The sequence below is a fragment of the Ochotona curzoniae genome, unplaced genomic scaffold (assembly GCF_017591425.1).
Source record: "Ochotona curzoniae isolate NIBS_2020 unplaced genomic scaffold, NIBS_Ocur_1.0 contig_4105, whole genome shotgun sequence".
Lineage (NCBI taxonomy): Eukaryota > Metazoa > Chordata > Mammalia > Lagomorpha > Ochotonidae > Ochotona > Ochotona curzoniae.
In genome coordinates this window covers 5,891,401-5,905,351 of record NW_024466129.1, presented here as the reverse complement: position 1 = coordinate 5,905,351, position 13,951 = coordinate 5,891,401, and the positions used below count along the sequence as shown (strand labels likewise).

At 49.7% G+C, this 13,951-nt stretch overlaps 1 protein-coding gene across 4 annotated transcripts in view; it reads right to left on the bottom strand.

Annotated features, from left to right (window-relative positions):
* Nucleotides 1-5,277: 5,277 nt before the first annotated feature.
* FAM20B (FAM20B glycosaminoglycan xylosylkinase) overlaps nt 5,278-13,951 on the bottom strand; it is a 40,967-nt gene continuing 32,293 nt past the window's right edge. For 3 of the 4 annotated variants that reach the window (XM_040984319.1, XM_040984318.1, XM_040984321.1), the window contains exons 5-8: nt 13,741-13,912; nt 13,369-13,560; nt 11,490-11,549; nt 7,014-8,570 (exon numbers count right to left, since the gene is read on the bottom strand). In XM_040984319.1, the coding sequence (XP_040840253.1) occupies nt 8,339-8,570; nt 11,490-11,549; nt 13,369-13,560; nt 13,741-13,912 (656 nt within the window). In that variant the 3' untranslated portion in view covers nt 7,014-8,338. Of the gene's footprint in view, nt 8,571-11,489; nt 11,550-13,368; nt 13,561-13,740; nt 13,913-13,951 lie in introns of all 4 variants that reach the window. The other variant, XM_040984320.1, reaches the window with a different exon arrangement.

Sequence of the window (13,951 nt, the reverse complement as noted above, 5' to 3'; positions counted from 1 at the left end):
AAGTATTTGGGCTCCCACATTCACGTGGAAAACCCAGAAAAGGCTCCTGGCCCTTTGGAGCAGGCCAGCTTCAGCCGTTGTGGCCATTTGGGGAATAACCCAGCAGATGGCTCTCTCTGACCCCCCTCATTCTGTAGCACTGCTTTTAAAATAAAAATAAGTGCATTTAAACACACACAGAGGACCCCTGCTTGGGTGGGGACTGTGTCCTCCCATGAGGCTGTTGTTACAGGGTGCGAGCCAGAACACACCAGACACGTCTAAGGTTCATTAAGGAGTCTTTATTAACCAAGCTTGCTGATAATAGAACACACTAGAAATAGCAAATCACAAGCCCATACGGCAATCCAACCAGTCATAATCCAACCAAACATAATCCCCAAAGGAACAAATGGTCATTACCCTGAAGTCCACCCGTTAACCTGAAGACCTATGTCCCAGCTTCCCCAACAATATAAGTTATCCTAAGAGACATGCAATGAATAACCTGGACACACTTACAAAGCTGCAGACATTCACCTTTCCCTGGCTTCTCTGCCCACATTCCACTACTGCTAGGCCTCACCTCTCCTACAACTTGTGACAGCACACAAACCAGAAATGACATTGTTATATCCATTGCCCCATCTAAGCAGTACGCAGGGACCATGCTCAGGGGATTACCTGTCTTGAGTCAGCCAAGAGTCGAGGTGCCAGAGCAGCAGAAGCACCTGACCAGAGAGCGAGCCCCCTGCTTCCTGGGCCTTTTAAAGGGGCTTGTGAGGGGAGTGCTTACAACAATGCAATGCTGCTCCCTCTCAGATGACAGGTATTCGCTCCTGCCCACCTGGGACTCACCTAAGTGTTGTGAGCTAAGGAGTTGATTGGTGCTCGTTGGGATGGGCGGGAACAGGAACTGGGCTTGTAGCTAAAAATACCCAGACTAATTGGACTCATCTGTATCCAATATCCTGGCTAAATCAGAACGTGAAGGGAAGAGTATACAAGGAGAAGTGAAGGAGCAATAAAGGGAGACTTCGCAGAGACTTCCACCATCACTGGCTACACTCCATAACACTCTTTGCATTCAAGTCTGTGTATGCTGCCCTGGCCTTCTAGTAAATCTTGCTTTTCTGCTCACCTTTAGCTAAGTTTCCAAGTGTATTCCTACACACAGGAAGGATAGAACTTGGACCAAGTCCAGCCAGCTGTCTCCCCGAGCCCAACCCGGGCTCCCAATCCTTACAACACAATTCAGGGATCCAGGTCTCCACCGCACCTTGGGATTCCATGACATGTTCACCGCTGTCTCCTGCAGGAGCACTTAGGCAGGGTCAGGCATGCTCCAGGAGTCGGTGGCCCTCCCTGCTCTCCCTCATTCCGGGAGAGCACCAAACCCGGGCAAGCCACACCCCTCCTGTGCTCCGGGAGCACTCACCAGCAGCTAGCCATGCCCTTTCAACATCAGCTCTTCCAGGCTCGTGGACCAGACCCAGCCACATCAGCAGCAGCCCCTCATGCCATGTTAGGGCTGCCGCTCTGTGTGACGTAGATAGCAGGCAGCTGGATTACTGGTTAAAGACCAGGATGCGGTTTCCACAGCGCACATGCAGCTCAGGGATACCCAGTAACTCAGAGGCCTCTGCACTTACCTTGTTGCTTGTCTGAGCGAAGGAGGTCCTCTCACCGTGCACCTTGGGCTCCTTCGTTCTACACTGCAAGAAGCCCAGGACCAGGTGGCACTCTCCTGCGGGTACAGTGCCATGTCCACCCCGTCAACAGTAGGTCACCAAATATGCAATCGTCACCCACTCAAACACAGAAGCACCACCACCACCTTTGGCAGGACGGCCTGAGTTGAGGTGAATGTTACTTTGTACTGAGAGTCTTAGCTACTCAGTGAAGTCAAAATTGAACCCAGGAATGGGAGTTTGCTTAGCAGCTGAAGATGCTTAAGTGCCTCAGTGGAATACCTGGGTTTATTTCCCAGGAAGGAAAGTCTTCTCATACGGATTCTGTTAACATGAAATGAGCTGATTCATTGCATTGTGAACACATGTTTTGATATTTTGTTTTGTATGCTGGGGGAGGCTTGGATGTCTCCTATCTATTCTGGTAATAAAATGACCAACAGTGAGCCAGGCCGAGGGTCAGCTGTGGACATTGAGGGACCTGCGCTGTGGAATTTGTAGCCTGGGCAAGACTGAGATTGGAGAAGGCCCAGAAGAAACTGATGCAGCATTCCAGTTCCCCGGATTAGGAACCACTGCAACGAACTTGCACGCAGGACTGCTGTGGAGACTGTCTTGGTGGCCAGTACCTCAGGTTAAGGTCTGTGAGTGTGCAGTGGACTCCAGCATGCTGTACTCCATCCAGTAAGTTCCTGCGCCTGAAGGCACACGTGATAATTCAATTCCAGAGCTTGAAACAAATGAACGAATGTGATAAGTCCTTTTAAAATGTAAAATCATGGACCTTTTGTGGTAGCCTAGCCACTAAAGCTCTAAGTCCTCACCTTGAACACGCCAGGATGCCACCTGGGTGCAGGTTCTAATCCCAGTGGCCCTCCCATCCAGCTCCCTGCCTGTGGTCTGGGAAAGCAGCCCAGGATGACCCAAAACTCTGGGACCCTGCACCCACGAGGGAGACTCAGAAGAAGCTCCAGGCTCCTGGCTTCGGATCGGTTCAGCTCTGGCGGTTGCTTGGAGAGTGAACCATTGGACAGATCTTCCTCTCCATCTCTTCTCTCTCCCTGTACAGCTGCCTTTGGAAGCTGTTGGGGTTCATCAGGAGCAAGAGCCTCTTGGTTCGTGGTGACATCTAGGGGCAGATGTGAAAACTGCAGGCAGCTAAGATTCTTTAGCAAGCGTGGTCAAACTATCAGCAGTTTGCTATATCCCAAGAATGTGCCAGAAATGCAAAACCCTGGGTCTACTGAGGCACACTGAGTGAACACCTACGTGATAAGGCCTTCCTGAGGGAGGCTGGCCACACGGTACCCTTACTGAGGCAAACGACGGGAACCTAGCTTTGTCAAACACATCTTCCAACCCCACTGAAGGCAGTCTGGGGGGAGTCATGGGAGCAATCATTAGGAAGAACCCCCAATTATTAAATGAACAAACCAATCTTGGTTGTAAACACAAGCTTGGAGATGCAGCGTATGTTTCACAGTTCCTATGTACACCAGACGTTCCCCTAGCACCCATTTTATTGGAAAGGCGGATACACAAAGAGGAGAGACAGGAAAATCTTCTGTCCAATGGTTCACTCCCCAAGTGGCCGCAACGGCTGGAGCTGAGCCAATCCGAAGCAAGGAGCCAGGAACTTCCTCCGGGTCTCCCACGTGGGTGCAGGGTCCCAAGGCTCTGGGCCGTCTTTGCTTTCCCAGGCCACAAGCAGGGAGCTGGATGGGAAGTGGGGCCGCCGGGATTAGAACTGGCGCCCATATGGGATCTTGGTACGTTCAAGGCGAGGACTTAAACCGTTACACTATTGCACTGGGCCCTTATATCTAATAAATCTTGCTTTGCTTATTTAATTGTCCACATAAAAATCCTTTTGTCTAAGAATTGAGGTTGCCTTAGTTTTTTTTTCATGTGAACTCCCCCATAGCAGCAGGCCTTGGTTGTAAAGACAAGACTTAGGGTCCACGAAGCGGAGCTGTGCATCTCTGCAGGTGGGGGTTCTACGTGCAACCAAGCCTGGTCACCCTGCCCCGACCCCCACTGGCTCTTTCCAGCTCCTCAGTGCCACTGTGACTCAGTTACACTATTGCCACAACACCTGGTGCCTCTCCACCAGTTCTCCTGCAAGCTCCCTACTGCCAGCTGCTTGCTTTCTTTTTAAGATTTTTAACTGAAAGAAAGGCAGATTTACAGAGAGAGGAGACACAGAGATCTTCCACCCACTGGTTCACTCCCCAAATGGTCGCAACAACCAGAGCTGAGGCGATCCAAAGCCAGGAGCCAGGAGCTTTTTCTAAGTTTCCCACATGGGTGCAGGTGCCCAAGGACTTGATCCATCCTCCACCGTTTTCCCAGGCCATAAGTAGGGAGCTGGATTGGTAGTGGAGCAGCTGGGACACAAACCAGCCCCTCTATGGAATGGAGGGTTAGCCTGACATACTGCTGTGACCGACCCTGCTTCCTTCTCCAATATACCCGAGAAGTAAGTGATTCTGACATCTAGCCTAGAAAAGATTTCTATATGGTGAGTCTAACAGTGACGTAGACTGGCTTTAGCTTTCCATATGCATTCAAGTACAGGACAGAAACTGGTATGCTGCCACTCAGGTAAAAAACAAAAATCTAAAGAACTCTGCTCAGTTTCCCAGTTGAGGCTCCCGTTCCAAAGCTGAGGCATCTGGAGCTGGTGTGCGCGTCTACCCAGCAGTTACTCCCTGCAATGCCAGTGCCCATATGGGACCTGGTCCTGGCCGCTCCACTTCTGACCCAGCCCCATCCTTACCTGGGAAAGTAGCAGAAGGTGGTCCACATTCTTGGGCCCTGGCAACCCACGGGCAGACCCAGAGGACCTGGCTCCTGGTTTTGATCCTGGCTCAGCCCTCGTCACTGTGGCCACCTGGGGAATGAAACAGCAGATGGAACATCTTCTAGCTCTTTCAAAGAATCTTAAAAGAAAACCTAAAAATCTGGGTGTTTGAAGAACTGTTGCCAGGGTAACCAGCCTTCTCTCTCTGCCTCAACAGTAGTATGCTGACAAGTTTGCCTGGACTCACAACGTTTCCCTTCAAAGAAGCTGCAAGAAGGAGCTAGCATTGCAGTGTCGCAGGTTATCGCAACAAAGGTGTCTCACGTGCAAGTGCTTGTTCAAGTCCTGGCTGCTCTGCTTCCGGCGCAGTTCCGTGCCAATGCGCCTGGGAGGCTGGGAGGCTGGCCACGTACTTCAGTCCTTGTCACCTATGTGGGAGACCCGGATGGAGTTCCAAGCTTCTGGCTTTGGCCTGGCCTAACCCCACCCCCCATGACAGCTGGTTGGGGAGTGAGCCAGCAGATGGAAATCTCTGTCACCAGGCCTTTTACATAAATAAATCCTTTTTCAAAACTGAATAATAAAAAGGCCACTGCTGTTAGGAATGGAGTTAAGTGCTAACTACAAAAAGAGCACCTGTGAGCAATGCTGTGGGAAATGTTGGTAGTTAAACCTGGGAGACCCAGAAGTCTCATCCTTTGCATAGCTGAGTACAGAACGTCCCCTTCCGTGCCATGAGCACAGCAGGAAACGCAGCAGAAACACTGAAAAGCAGGCAGAGGGGGAGGAAGAGAGACAGCAGTATTTATGAAAATCTTTATTTTTTTTGTCAGATTTGAAATCCATAGAACACATTAGAAACGGGTACGTATCTGTCTTGTTTGGTGTTTCACCAAGGACAACCTCTATTTGTGCAAGTGCTCCGAGAGGAAATCCTTGGCAGATCAAACCAGAGGGTCGTGCTTCCTCCACTTCCCGTCTAAGCCGATAAGTTACTCCAGTCTCCCCTACATTCTGTGTGATCACCTTAGGGTCCTGTGGCTGCCCAGTCTCCATCCCCTACCTCTCCACTGACTCAAGAGACGGGAGGTGGAAGACGCGGCCCTACCTGGCGAGCAGTCCCACAGGGTCAGGGTCGGGTATGGGGCCGGGGTCAGGGCCAGCGTGCGCAGGATGCGTGGTTGTTACACCACTTAGGGTCCACGCTCAGAGATGGAAACTCCAGCTTTTAGATCTTCAGCAACAGAAGTCATTGATTCCCTGTGTCAAAATAAATATGTTTTTCTTTCTCAAATACATGTCTGACTATATACATACATATCCCTCGCATCTAACTGTGACAAGGCGCAAGCACAGAGCTGTCCCGCGGGGGCACCGACAGCTGCAGGGAGCCCAAGGCCTGTTCCAGAGGACAGTGCTGCCTGGGGTGACACTGAAATAATGCACAAATAATAATGCACAAAGGGTGTACCTGAATTTCCTTCTTCAACCTCCTTTGATAGGTCAGCCCTGAGTGCCAGCGGGGAGCGGTGCCTTACCAACTCATCACCCAGCAAGATTCCATCAGCATATGCAGTAAACCACTTACACCCCTCTGGAACCCACAGTGCAGCCTTGTGGGAACAGTTACGGAATGAAAGCTCTTAGCAAACTTTTCCTCGTGCCAACCCCAGAGCAGACCCCAGACAGCCCACTGACGTGGCTGACGTGACCAGAATACGCCTAGGTGGTGAGAAGCCATGACTGAGGACGGGTCACAAGCCATTGTAAGGCCTCTCCTCAAACAGGACTCCAGCCGTGCTGTGAGCTCTTGTGGCTATCAGCTTTTCTGGTTTTTGTTTGATTTCCCCCCAGGAGTCACTTACTTGGAGTTTTCCAGCTCTTTTCAAAGCAGCTTTCTCATCTTTTTTTTTTTTTTTTTAATGCTGAGCAGAACCTGCTGTTTTCAAGGTTAGAATCAAGTTCTCAGTCTGAGAACAGCTTTTAATTCATTTCAGTGTGGCATACTGAAGGCGCCATGTGTCTGAAACAACACTAAGACCTACTGCAGCTCAGCTAACATTGGCTGAGGGCAGAGCTGGCACGCTCCCCCGTTCCCCGCCAGCTGGCTCCCGGCCCGTCTGCAGGAAGTGCTGCCCCAAGGGATTCTGAAACTAAATGGGGAATTGCTCTGGCCACACCCAAGTAGCCTGCAAAGTAGAATGGATGCCTCCTCTTGTCGACTCAATTTGTTTTTTTTTTTTTTGTGCTAATGGATTAATAATAACTATCTTCTCAGATCTAACACCCTTTTTAAAACTCAGCCCATCCATCTCAGAATATAAAAAATACAGAAGTTTCTTAATTTCATGCTATTTAAAGTAGTTACAGGTTTCAAAGTGGAAAAAATTGGGCCTAAAATTTTAATGCTATTTGAAATGGTGGCTGCCTAAAACTGCCCTCCCACGGCTGGCATTCCACGTTTGGCCATACTGGTTCAGTGGGACACACACCTCTCAGCAGAGGCCCGAGGGTGCACACGGGCCAGGGGCCACATCGGGCTGGCCTGGCCCTGCACTTAACTATAGTAGTCAACACTACATGTGTTAGCAAATCTGAGAGCGCCAAGATGGAAAAATACAAGCACATCTTGAGTTCAGAACTCCAAATGAGACTCTACGCAGAGTTAGAATCCCTCAGCGACCCAATCTTAAGGCTCCACTCTGCTAGCCTTCCTAACTGCAGAGGTTCCAGCAGGCAGGGCTCGAGTCGCAGGGCTAAGTCTGGCCACCAGCAGGGGGACCCGATCATCTCTCAAGAAGGGCCCAAAGAGAAACAGGGCTGCCAGTCTCGTGGGAACAGCTGGAATGAGCAAGTGCCTTCTAGGCATACGCGGAAGTTCACTTCAGAAGAGACCAGGCTGGCAGGTCGGAGGCGAGCGGACGCACCGTCCAGGCATCTCCGTCTGCCCTGCCAAAGCGGGACAGACCTGCCTGTGCAGGCAGCAAGGAAAACAAGTTCGTTCCTACAGCAGAATCGTGCTGGGTTCTAACAATATTTTCTTGGTGTTTTTTTTTTGTTTTTTTTTTTTTTTTTTCATTTTTGGTGATTTTGGACTCAGCTGTGAAAGTAACCTGTACTCAGGCGCAAAGTCACATTTTGGTGTTCACACACCTTTAAGATCCTAAACACGGAGAGTCCTCTAAACGCTCCTTAGAGCATTTCCCTGGTTTCAGTTCTATCAAGTGAATCTCTCTCCTCTGCCCCTTCCTAAGTCATAAAAAATAAAAACAAACAAAGAAAAAAACCCCACACTGTTTAATCACAAAAAGCCTGACCATCTTTCTGCTGTTTCCTTTATCTTGCGTGTACTTCCTTCCACAGCGTGTGCTGCTGTGGCTTGATAGAGCAAGGCTTTATTTGCCACCACTCTGTAGGAGCAGTAAGCTTTCCAGTTTGACCAGACATAGCTAAAAAAAAAAAAAAGTAATAATAAAAAGACACAAGAGATTGCAATGTGTATCCATAAAATCCACAAGTGTGGAGGAAAGAACTGCAAAGTTCAATGCCAAGCCCAACTTCCAGTCCCATACCCAGTCCCCTACCCTCTGGCATGGAATTACTGGCCACTCGCTGGCCCCTGCTGGGCGGGCCCGGGCGGGGCCGAGGAAGTCAGAAGGGGATTCTGCAAGCTCTCCACGCTGGCACCTGTGGCTCTGCCTCAGCTTGGACTGCAGAAACACCAAAGACAGATGCCCACGGCCACCCTGTCCCCTGTCACAGAACTTGCTGCAGGCCACGTGGCAATCCGTCTCATCCCATTTGGAACTGATTGTGCTGTGTCTCTATCTTTGTAAAAAGAAGTGTCGCGGTTTGGGGCTGGGCATCACAAGTGGGAGAGAGGCATCCTGTCTTCCACCAGCACAGTGTCCAGCCCGAACTGGTCAGTGCACTGCTTCACGGTGCCCAGGACGCTGAGCAGCCGCTGTTCCAGGGCGTCCAGGTGGCGATCGGCCAGCACGGGCGCGATGGGGTCGTGGGCCATGGCGGATTTTAAGGCAGACTTTAGCACACCGTTCTTTAAGTAGTTCAGTCTGTTCCAGGTGGAAACGCGAATGCTGGAAGAGAAAGTTTCAGGACACGTTACACAGGCTCCCCCAGACGGTGTTTAAAGCCAGTATGGCAGACGCAAGTAAAAAAACACAACCCAGACGGCAACAAATCACAAAACATTTTAAGTAAGAAATATTTTGCTTTTAAAATATTTGTTTTCTAAAATATAAAATTTTGTTTTTAAAATGTCCATTATGAGTAAACCGCATTACTGCTATTTGATATTAGGGGAGTTACAATTAATTAGAGATATATACAAACATTTACGTATGTTCACTGCAGCGTTAGTTGAATAGAAAAATGTAAAACAATATGAATGTGCAACAATTGAAAAGTATTAAGCAAATTATAGCTCATTCATTCAAAAGAATACCACAAAGCCATTGATAAGTTTTAGAGCGTGGACGTTGTGCAGCACAGTGGGTTAAGCTGAACTCTACATCACAGAGTCTGGGCTGGACTCTACACCTCTTTTTTTTTTTTTAAGATTTATTTTTATTGGAAAATCAGACATACAGAGAGGAGGAGAGACAGAGAGGAAGATCTTCCATCTGCTGATTCACTCCCCAAGTCGCTACAATGACCGGAGTTGATCCAATCTGATCCAAAGCCAGGAGCCAGGAACCTCTTCTGGGTCTGGGACACAAACCGGTGCCCACATGAGATCCTGGCAACGCAAGGCACCAATGTAGGCACTGAGCCAGGCCCACAACATTTCGAGGAGCAGGCATTGGGCCACCTGCACTCATAGGGTGCTGGCCTTGATCCCTGGCTCTGCTGCCTGACCCCAGAGGCCTGCCCAAGTAGATCCTGGGAGGTGGCAGGTAATGGCCAGATAGCCAGGCTCCCGCCATCCATGGAGGCCAGGCCTGTGTTCCCGATTCTTGGCTTTAGCCATGCTCTAGCCCTAGCTACTGAGAGCAAGCACTGCCCCTTTCTCCTTCTCAAATTAAAACAAAACAAAAAGCACTTAAAATTTAGGGGTGGGCCCGGCACAGCGGCCTAGAGGCTAATGTCCTTAAAGTTCTTGCCTTGAAAGCCCCGGGACCCCATGTGGGTGCCAGTTCTAATCCCAACAGACCCGATTCCCACCCAACTCCCCGCTTGTGGCCTGGGAAAGCAGTTGAGGATGGCCCAAAGCCTTGGACCCTGCACCTGCATGGGAGACCTGGAAGAGCTCCTGGCTCCTGGCTTTGGATTGGTGCAGCTCCGGCTATTGCGGTCACTTGGGGAATGAATCATCGGATGGAAGCTACTTCTCTCTCTGTCTCTCCTCCTCTCTGTATATATCTGACTTTGCAATAAAAATAATAAATCTTTAAAAAAAATTTAGGGGCATAGGAAAATGTCTATGTTGTAATGACGAATATAGGGAAAATGCTGGAAGCAAAACTGTTCTACTCAAAATCTGCAGGAAACAGCTGTGCACACACAAATAATATGAAGTAAACCACATGTCATCAGGAATTTTCTTTAGATGTTAATGGGTAGTTTAAATTCCCTTCAAATGTTTTTGAATTTTCACATAATTTCTTGGGTTAATTTTAGTACTAGAAATAGAAATGTTTTGTTTATCCACTTATTTTACAATTTCATTGATTTATTTGAAAGGCAGAGAGAGAATGTGCCTCTGTGCAGTTGCGGCCAAGTGGCAGAGTGGGTCACAGGGACGAGCGGGTGCTCTGGGGGAATCCTGGGATCACGCTGTCGGCATTTGCTGAGGCCTTCTTACTGCATGAATGCCAGGCAGATATCAGAGGGCAACAGGGGCCAGAACCTGCCGCCCCTCCCCTACCAGCACTCATTCCAGCGGTGAGAGCAGAGGTGCCCAGGGCCTAACCACCTCCTCAAGCTCCCCCCGCTTCATACTTCGGTAGTGGCAGTCACATTTCAGCATCCATGTAACAAAGATTTAAACCACAGCAGTTGACAATCTACCTAAGAAAAGGGAAAAGGATCCTTAAAATATAAATTTTGGGACCAGCTCTGTGGCACAAGTGGGTCAACCACCCTGCAGCACTGGCATTCCATATGGGCCCAGGTTCAAGTTCTATCTGCTCCACTTCTCATCCAGATCCCTGCCAGTGCACTGGGAAAGTAGTAGAAGGCAGCTGAAGTGCTTTGGCGCTGCACCCCCATGGGAGACCCGAATGGAGTTCCTGGCTCCTGGCTTCATCCTGGTCCAATCTCAGCCCTGCTGCCATTTGGGGAGTAAGCCAGCAGATAGAGTGCGTCCACTGGTTCACACCCCAAGTGGCCACAATGGCAGAAGCTGAGCTGATCTGAAGCTCAGGGTCCCAGATTTTGGACCATCCTTGACTGCTTTCCCAGGCCACAAGCAGGGAGCTGGGAGGGAAGTGGAGCAGCCAGGATATGAATCAGCACCTCTATGGGATCTTGGTGCACACAACCTGAGGGCTTTAGCAGACCTATAGCTCTTTTTTATCTCATTGCCTTGATTTTCAATTTCTTGGTTTCTCTAATACACACTTTAAAAAAATCAACTATTACACTTTGGGGAACAAGTTACTTTTGATTTACACAATTTCAAAACAAGATATGCAAGTCTCAGGTAACATGTGATAGGCGAGAGGACCTGAAACCGCAGGGAAACTGGATGCTGCAGCCAAGGACACAGATGTTACCGGCATTCTTTTTTTTTGGGGGGGGGGAGGGGGCGGGAGGAGGGAAGGGCTGGAGGACAGAAGACATTCAATCAAATATGGATATGTATGACTGATCATGAATTCTGAACTCTGGGTTACTTGCCTCCGCACCTCGTGAGCCCCAAGGGTCTTGGGTTGGAAAGAGGCAGAGAGCACAGCTCACATGTCAGGAAGTCCTGAGGCCAAGGGAAGGAGCCTCCGGTCCCTGAGCCCGAAAGGCAGGCGAGGCAGGCAAAGGATTTTCCGGGCAGAACTTACATGCAGCACTGATAGAGAGGGGCGAGAATGCTTCTCTCATCCAGCGAGGGGTTCCCGAAGCTGCAAAGGGAAGCAGGACCTGTTCATCCAAGGCAGTCACCAGGCCCCTCATCAGCACCAAGGCAACAACAAATCCTCTGAGACCCAAAAGGGATCCGAGGTAATTTCACACTCCAGGAGCTCAAAAATCTTAAACTGAAAAGCCCAATTCGATACAGGATCTAATATCCTTATTCTCCAGGTGCACCAGGGCACAGTGCGGTGTTCCTGGACTAACGGGGCAGCTGCAAGACCCTATACCCAGAAAGGCTTTAGGGGCAAGGAGTCCCACTGGGCCCCCAATAAGCATATGTTTCTCTTCATAATTACCATCTCCTGGCTTCTCACAGTCAGCTTCCATATAGATTCAGATTGGAAAAATTGCTCACAGGGGGCTGAGAAAACCCCGACTCAAAGCAGATACAAAAATTAATCTTAGTCACAATTCACAGTTAGAAAAGAAGTAATTTGGGAAAAAAGTGTTCCTCATCCATTCTTTTCCCAGAAGTTCAATGTTAACAGAGATTCTGGAAGCCCTTGGTGTCTTGTAGCTCCAGGATTGAAAGCCAAAGGCAACTGACACGTCTGCGTGCTTGTCTCCCCCCAAATCCACAAGCCGAGACCCTGGCACCACACACCAGTGCCAGGGGACAGAGGCCAGGGCGGGGCCTCGATCAGAGGGACTACTGCCCTTGCAAAGGAGGCCGCGGCACCGGGCACCTCTTCTGTCACGTGAGGACTTGGAGAAGGAAGCACTTCGGAGAAACGGCCCCTCACGAGACACTGAACCTGCCAGTGTCCAGCTCTTGGACTCGGTCTCCAGAGTTGCAAACAATGTTCAGAAGTGACCTGTCCACAGTATTCTGTTATGGCACCCTGAATGGACTCAAAAAGCAACTGTTCTGATATACATGACATACACGAAATGTAGGAAATATCAGGTGCACCGCAATATACATGGCCATTTTTACAAACAAGGATAAAGATTTTCAGGAACACATATAATGTTGTCCACCACCTGCTTTGCTGGGAAGGGGAGGAGGCAAGGCAGGGGTTGCTGGTGCTCCACTTTCTGCAGCTGTCACCAGCTTGGATGCAGCACGAGGCGTCCGTGGCTCAGTACTCAGGTGGTGGCACCTTGCAAACACTGCCCATGCACTCCTGCCGAGGAGCTACGCGCCAGGTTCTTCCGGGCACCAATGCTAGCACAGGGACCTTGTGCCTGCACAGACCTGGGCTCTGAGGAGGTGCTTTTTTTGAGCACTCGCTCAGTGTAGCAGAATGTTGAGATCATGAACTGGGCACCATGGCGAATGCAGAGGCCAGAACGGAAACAGAATATGCTCTCCAAAGAGCTGAGGTTTGACTAGGGACATTCTATATATCACAAAATCAACTCTGTCCCATTTAAGAAAAAAGCAGTTTGTTTTTATATGTAATCAGTAAGTACCTGCTCTTCTTCCCAGGATAGCAGAGTCTTGGCTTAAACTTAAACACAAAACTAGCAAAACTTTTTATCAAGTGGATTAACTCTAAAACTTGGACAGCATAAATCTAATTGGAAAAAATTTCATGTTCTATTAAATCTGCATTTCTCAAGACTCTATAAACATCATAGCCAAGAAAGAATGACAAATGGAGTGACAATTTAAAGGCCTACACTTCCGGCTGTCTTGAGAACTCCGGGCAGAGGGTGCGATGGGACCAGGACTCCACGTGGAAAGGAACGAAGGCCTTGTACTGGCTGTGCCCTGGATGTCTTTCATGATACTACAGAACGTGTCCTCTGGCTGTTTATACACAGAAACCCCTACCGGGCAGGGGTGTCTCCTGGCCCTACCTTTTGGCATTGTCGAGAAGGATGAGCATACTGGCGCCTTCATCATCCTGAAAGCTCTCATAGTGATGGCGGTCGGCATTGCCAATCAGGTAGTCAAAGACGGCCGTGTCGATGATGTCCAGGAGGCGTGGGCCCGAGTCATAAGGGGACGTTTTCTTCACAGCATCACAGTAACTCTCATCATATTCCCACCTGCAGGCAAGCACCAGCACGGAGTTACTGCCGAGCGCCAGTATTCTTACCTGGTACCATTAAACGAGAAGACAAGGCCCCTGTTTAGCGAGTTTGCCCCCGGACAGAGTGTGGCTCCTCAAGGTTGGCACCTGGCCTGACCCTGAGGAGAAGGAAGCAGTGGCCCACGCTAGCATGTACCTGGCCAATTTCCCCTCTCGGTAGGTTCTGCCCCACGGGTGTCGGTGTTTCTGCAGGGGCCACACGTCTGGAAGCCAAAGCGTCACAGACCCCTCCATCGTGTCTCCATCAGCACAGGCGGGCTCCGTTTCTCGGCAGTAGTAACACTTCCCGTAGAAACAAGTGTTGTTCCCTGGAAGACAGGAAAGATACACTGAGGGGGGAAAAAAGG